At 37.9% G+C, this 7164-nt stretch overlaps 1 protein-coding gene across 2 annotated transcripts in view; it reads left to right on the top strand.

Annotated features, from left to right (window-relative positions):
• SLC38A2 (solute carrier family 38 member 2) overlaps positions 1-6743 on the top strand; it is a 14970-nt gene extending 8227 nt beyond the window's left edge. For both annotated transcript variants that reach the window (XM_023515352.1, XM_012807496.1), the window contains 8 exons: positions 304-362; positions 451-618; positions 1014-1093; positions 1203-1303; positions 1878-2002; positions 2292-2436; positions 2551-2648; positions 3689-6743. In XM_023515352.1, coding sequence (XP_023371120.1) covers positions 304-362; positions 451-618; positions 1014-1093; positions 1203-1303; positions 1878-2002; positions 2292-2436; positions 2551-2648; positions 3689-3787 — 875 coding nt within the window. In that variant the 3' untranslated portion in view covers positions 3788-6743. The remainder of the gene's footprint in view (positions 1-303; positions 363-450; positions 619-1013; positions 1094-1202; positions 1304-1877; positions 2003-2291; positions 2437-2550; positions 2649-3688) is intronic.
• The last annotated feature ends 421 nt before the right edge of the window (positions 6744-7164 follow it).

Raw genomic sequence — 7164 nt, 5'->3', positions numbered from 1 at the left:
GATTTGAACCTGCCACCTTAGGTGTACGTGGCTGGCGCCTTAGCCGGTTGAGCTATAGGCGCCGAGCCTCATTGGCATATCTTGTGCTTTGTTAGGAATAGACAAATAATAGTTTTTATTATTTTGGTTATAGCAAGGATATTTAAATAATTCTGTATCTTATTTGAGAATTAGAAAGTTAATCCTCTGCCCATGCTTTTGCTCCTAAACTCTTCCCAGCTAACATTGAGTTATTCAGTGGAGAAAGTATATCTGCCCTATACCTGTTTTATTACACTAATACCAATATTTCCCACCTTTTAGGATACTTGGGATACACCAGTGGCCTTTCCTTGTTGTGTATGATGTTCTTTCTGATTGTGGTAGGTATAATTTTTTTTTTCTTGAATACAGTTTTTTCATAAGTCTTGTGTTGTTCAGTTTAACAAATGCAAAATAAAATATTTTCAGGTGATTTGCAAGAAATTTCAGATTCCTTGTCCTATGGAAGCCGCTTGGGTAATTAATGAAACGATAAACCACACCTTCACACAGCCAACAGCTTTTGCATCCGATTTGGCATTTAACATGACTGAAGATGACTCGTGTAGACCGCGCTATTTTATTTTCAACTCACAGGTAACCATAGAAAACGTTTGTTTTCTCAAAGGAAGATTTTAGGGAAGAGAAGAGGGAAACTAGCCACTCGAAATTAAAATAACTCCTAAGGTAAAGAGGGGAAGGATGGTAAATCGGTGCTTTTTAGAAAACATGGAATCAGTGAATTTTTGAAGACTGAGGAAATTTTTCATTTCTATCTTAAAATAGGTAGAGAAATGAAATAATCATAGGCTACTCATTGACGCAAAGTTAAGGTACTGATGATACTAGGACAGATTAGAAGAATGGAAGCTAATTACGAAAGGGAAACTATTTTAGACTTTGATTCTAAGGTTAAAATACAAGCTGCAGAACTGTGACAGCGTGTGAATTTATCACATCGGGATATTAAATAGATGCTCGCTTTTTTCCAGACTGTCTATGCTGTGCCAATTCTGACCTTCTCTTTTGTGTGTCATCCTGCCGTTCTTCCCATCTATGAAGAGCTGAAAGGGTGAGTACTTTATATCCATTTTCGTATAAATTTGTTGGAAAAACCGTTACTCTCCTCTTTTAACTCTTCGCTAAAATGTCTATTTGAATTTCCTTTTGAATTCACATAGCCGCAGCCGTAGAAGAATGATGAACGTGTCCAAGATTTCATTTTTTGCCATGTTCCTTATGTACCTGCTTGCTGCCCTGTTTGGATACCTGACGTTTTACGGTAAATAATGCCCGGCTTCCCTCTAGCTCAAACAAAAAGGAAAAGCTTTTTTATGTATATAGTTATATTACTTTTAAAAAAGTATCTGTTTTGATATATTTTGTGTTTGTGATGAGACATGAAATGTAGAGCCTAGAATTTCCTGCAGTGTATTTGATCAGTAATTTCTAGAATCCAGGTTTGAAAGTACACCATTGGTCATTTGATGGTGGGTTTATCTGATGTGCTTGCCTCTAACTTCGTCTCGCCTGTCTCCCTCTCTCCTCACCTTCTAACTGCATTATACGCAAACACACACAAACTGTAAGCCAAGCCATTGGATTTAGCTGTTTAGCTCCTGTTGTTTTTTAATGGGAGTCATGTGGCTAAATCTCTACGTGGTATTTAGAAAAATTTCCCTTCTATGTTATTTTAATTGCATTGACCATAATTCCAAACTAATCTTATTAGCCTCTTAGTTTATAATCATTTTATGAGTAGCTAATAACTTTGCAAATTTCACTGAAAAAATTCCTACTTGATCTCCGGAGAAAACGGCACTCAAACCTTTTTTGGCTTTTTCCCCCCGCCTTAGAACATGTTGAGTCAGAATTGCTCCACACCTACTCCAGTGTCGTGGGAGCTGATATTCTTCTTCTCATCGTCCGCCTGGCTGTGTTAGTGGCTGTCACACTGACAGTTCCGGTCGTGATTTTCCCAGTAAGTAATTACCTGCCCTGCTTTCAGTAGAAATGCGTTTTTAAACATAAAGATTTGTGAGATTTTTATCATTTCGGAGGAGAGAAACACCGGTCGAGCAGTATCAGTATTGATGGTGGTTTTGAAGGGGATTGCCTCTTCAAAATAAACTGTTGATTTTCAAAACAGCAGCAGAGGATTTTGCTTTAGCAATAGTTGATGTTTTAGATACAGTCTATTACTTGGGCTTTCTTTTCCTTAATTGAAGCTGTATTTTTAAAACTTGGGATCTTACTTTATTTTTGTGTAGATCCGGAGTTCCATAACTCACCTGTTGTGTGCTTCGAAAGATTTCAGTTGGTGGCGCCACAGCGTCATCACCGTGTCTATCTTGGCGTTTACCAATCTCCTTGTCATCTTTGTCCCAACGATCAGGGATATCTTTGGCTTTATTGGTAAGTTTTAGAAAGTATCAGAGTTGATTCCTATACCCGGGATTTTAAGGTTTAAAAAAATCAGTGGTAAGTGAATCATTGAATTCTCAAGAAACGGTATTTCCTTGTCTCCAGGTGCATCTGCAGCTGCTATGTTGATTTTTATTCTTCCGTCTGCCTTCTATATCAAGTTGGTGAAGAAGGAATCCATGAAGTCTATACAGAAGATTGGGGTGAGTGAAAAGATCATGACTAGTGACAGTAAAAATTATCCCAACTGATTTTAATTTTAGCCTCTTAGCCATCCCTGGACATAGTTTCAGTATTAAGTTCCTAGTAATCGTATTTCACAGATGAAAGATGAAGATGAGGGAGGTGGAAGGCAGTTTGCCATCTATGTAAATAGCCACAGATACTCAAGTCTATTGCAAAAAGTTGTTAGGTAGTTTACAGATAGGAATAAAGATGGACGGGGTGAGAGCCTGAGCTGGCCCTCAGTGCCTGTTCGCCCAGGCTTAGTTGGGCAGCTTACTGGGTGATAGGCACCAAAGTGAGTAAAAGGTGAGCTGCTTAGTGGAAAGAAGCTAACCATCATCAACGCAAAGCTCTGGGCAGCCTTCACTCTGTCGTGTTCACCCTTAGGTACTTTAGAGTAACAGCTGATGATACAGAGTATGATGTGCTAACCACAAATTCTGGTTCCAGAATGCTGGTGGTGGTATTTGGGAAAAAGACTGCTTTTCAGTCATTTTCCACCACCATTCTGGTCTGATGAACATACTAGAATTGTTCATAGACCAACCACTGTCCTCTTGGTTTACTCAAAATTATACAGTGGTAGTAATTGAAGGGTAGGATTAAGACTAAACTTAGTGTCTCTTCGAAAGATCTCTGGCTTTGACTCAGGTTGCATTTTAGGATGACTGGGATTTGATTCGTGAGACTTAATTTGGCTTAAAAGAGTTGCAAAAACAACCTGCCCGGCTCTATAGGAAGTACTTTATCCAACAAGAAAAGTTCCTTTTCGTTTGAGACAAAGCGATGAAGGAGTATGAAAGTTTAGAAGGCTTTAAAGGTATAGTTATCTTCTACTGTAGCTAACTTGATCACTCAAGCTGCTTTATATTTATTAGCAAGGTGTAATTTTCTTTGTATAGAATGTTACATAGTAGAGGCAGTTCAGTAATGAAGAGCCCACTTCACAAAGTAGGAGGCGGGCTGGTTAGCACGTGGGTTGTGTGGCTTGCTGACGAGTTTTCTCTGCTCATTGCAGGCTCTGCTCTTCCTGCTGAGCGGCATAGTGGTGATGTTCGGAAGCATGGCCTTGATTGTTTTGGATTGGGTACACAATGCCTCTGGAGGCGGCCATTAACCTGCATACCTGCATCGTTCACACTCAGCCCATCTGATGCCAGTGTTGAGTCAACTCAACTACTACAATATTTCGCCTAAGGTTTTCAGTTTCACTTCCTTTTGAAGTGCAGAATCCTCGCTGGTTCTTCTGAGTGCAGAATAAGTGAACTCTTTTTTTTTGAAAAGTTGATTTTTTTTTTTTTTAAAGAAACTTATCTGTATGTTAGAAATGGATATGAACAACAAAACCACGAGTCTCGGGTTAAGGGAAGTGACAATTTTATTCCATTCCAGAGAATGGACGAACTCTTAACTTTTATCAAGCCACATGTTTGGCTGTGTCATTGTTTAACTTGGATATTTTATGATTTTACTTGAATGTGCCTAATGGAACCATTCGATGTGAAAAACAGTTCTTCTTAATTTACAGCAAAGTATTGAAATAACCATTGAAAAAAAACACTATTATTTTTTGTACCAAAAAATACTTAAAAGACCTCAGAAGCACTATTTTACTTTTAAGAAGTTGCTTTTTCTGAATTTTATCCAGAAACGTTGTCAATAAGTTCCGTACAACAATTTCACTGGTATTTAAAAATGAATGTTAGTATTATGAAATGATTTGCCTTTTTGTAGGCATAATAAGCCAAATACTTTTTTACCCAAAATAATTTTTAGAGAAAATAATGTAATGAAAAATTGTACCGTGAATTAGGAACATAGTTTTTTCATTTTAAACTTAACCATTACTGAAAGGATAATTGATTGATTGATTGCTATACCAAATCCGATGAACTTGGTTCATCACTTCTCTGTCCCCAAGTAATTTGGTTTGTTCAGACTGAAATGTTTATGTCTTCAACTTAGTAGAATGGAAGATAATGCGGATATTTCTGTGGGAAATAAGATAACTAATTTTGAGGTACCAAATAGTGCAATTGGGTAAAACAGGGTTTATTCAGTTGCATCCGTTTCCAGAGTTGTACTGCCAACTCTGGATCTTTTTTTGGGCCAGCCCTTTTTTGACATTGCTTCCAGCAGTGGAAAATGGGCATTTGATGGCAATAGGCCAAAACTATTCTATCCAGAGAGTACAACATTTCCAAATGCTCACCTACTGGAAGTGTGAATTACTTGACAATGTATGGCTTAGTTGTGTTCATGTTTCGTCTACAGTAGAGGTCTCATCCACAGGCTACACCAATGTTTGGTATGATACAAGTTCTCTTTGTATAGGCCACTGGGTTTCTTATGCAGTAAGTTTTTTAAAAACTCACTTGCACTGGATTGTCATCTCATTCTTGTACAACGTAGAATTATTTGTTTACATCCAACAAATGGTTAGCTATAGGGGAAACAGTGCAGCCTGAGTGTAAGTAGTTGTTTTGGTCCAACTGCATGTCAACCCTTCCATTTCAATTCCAGTTAGAGTTGAAAACATTACTTTGAACTTGGCTTTAAGAGCACATTTATCGTACGTTACAGTGTATGGTGAATATATTATTAAATAATGTGGTACTTTGCTCATTAGGCATAATGTCTAAAATCGTATATACATAATTCCATTAAGTGGTTGAGGGAAGCAAATAATGGAATCATCAGTTGGTCATCTGGCTCTAAGGTTTTCCCTTAAACTCAACATTTTTAGTTTAGGGCAAGGGTCAGATATGTGGCAGACATGGTTTTTGTTACTCCTTCTTGTATTATATGTGACTAAATTTACAGGCAACATACATATGTAATTAAAGACCCTTATAGAACTGGAAGACGTCTTGTAGTGCTACATTGAGTGAAACCAAATGGTCCATGTTTGTTTCTACCAAGGTAAAGTAGTTGGGGACCACCTAGAGATAGAAAGGCAGTGAGAAGACAGATTCTACAGCACTGCTTCCATTTAATTGGGCTTTGGGCACTCCATTTGAATCCAGAACCTCACCTTTAGTTCAGACCAAGAAAGAATTGGCGCTTCTACTTGAGTTCCTGGAAAGAGCTGCTGACTTTATATCTAAGACCCTCCAGTGAATGCCAAGAAAAGAGTTGTTTTCTACAGACTTTTTTTGTATGGAAGAAAATACTATGGCAACCAGGAAGGAATGGAAAAAAAGGAATCTTCTTACAGCAAGTCAATGTGGGGAAGCTCCTCCGATCCTCTGGGTGTTTGAGGTTCCGAATCCGCTGCCCAGAGTCAATTCCAATGCATGATTTTCTTAGAGCTGTCTTGTCTGCCTTGAGGTTCCTACACAGTGAATTCCCATTAATGAGCAGTCTTCAGTATTAAAACCACTGTCGAGTCACCTCATTCGCATTACTGTCTTCCGTGGATGTTTCAGTTATAACTGTAATGTTATTTATAGAACAGCATTAATCCATTAAAGCTAACCTATTTTTCAATATTTATGATAATCTGTGTACATATATTGTCTGTCCATATGTATTTGTAAATAGATTGTATATAATGTCAGGTTTGGGTCTTGGGTTCAAGTGTATATATTCCTGTAAGTTTCTTAACTGCATTTTGATGAATTCACATTAATGTATCTATAAGAATTGTCTCAAAAGTACCTGTACAGAAAATTGAATATAAAAAAATTGACAAATTTGTGTACAAACACCGAAAACAAAATACTTGTTAAAGTTGTATTTGCAATAAACTAAACATCAAATTTTTTCATGGAAAACTTGGTGCAAATTCAGATCTTTTATTTAAATTTTAAATAAGGTCTAAATTTTCAAAATGCAGTAGTCAACCAAAATGTGATCTAGTGTAATGAAATCAAATGTGACATAGCGTAATGAAAGACCTTTGAGAACCCGGGTGTGTTAACTTTGTGTATATATAGTGTAAGATATGCCCACTGTACTGATAGAGGCCAACAGTTCTAGTATGGCTTGTTGGCAAAGAGTGCTACACCGTTTCAATGAAACAATGTATGTTTGTTTTAACTGAACTAAAATAAATACATGCTTAATCCTGAGTAGCATTGTTTTCTTTCCAGTAATGGGATGCAAACTACATTAGATACATAAGTAGGTAGCACAGTACCTTGTGCCTAGTAGGTATCTGCGTTAGTGTTCAAGAAAGAGAGTGTAAGTTTCTAAAGATTACATAAGCAAGAAGGGGCTCTGCTGCCTGTGGCTCAAGTGGCTAAGGCGCCAGCCACATACACCTCAGCTGGCGGGTTCAAGCCCAGCCCAGGTCCACCAAACAGTGATGGCTGCAACCAAAAAATAGCCCAGCTGTTGTGGAGGTCGCTTGTAGTCCCAGCTACTTGGGAAGCAGAGGCTGGAGAATCACTTGAGCCCAGGAGTTGGAGGTTGCTGTGAGCTGTTAGCAACAGCACTCCACCCAAGGTGACAGCTTGAGGCCCTGTCTCAAAAAAAAAAAAAAAAAAAAAA

This window comes from Otolemur garnettii, unplaced genomic scaffold (genome assembly GCF_000181295.1).
Source record: "Otolemur garnettii isolate 467f Iridium unplaced genomic scaffold, OtoGar3 scaffold00070, whole genome shotgun sequence".
In the NCBI taxonomy this organism is placed as follows: Eukaryota; Metazoa; Chordata; class Mammalia; order Primates; family Galagidae; genus Otolemur; species Otolemur garnettii.
Note: the sequence above shows the minus strand (reverse complement) of the source record. Positions and strands in the feature narration are given on the sequence as shown.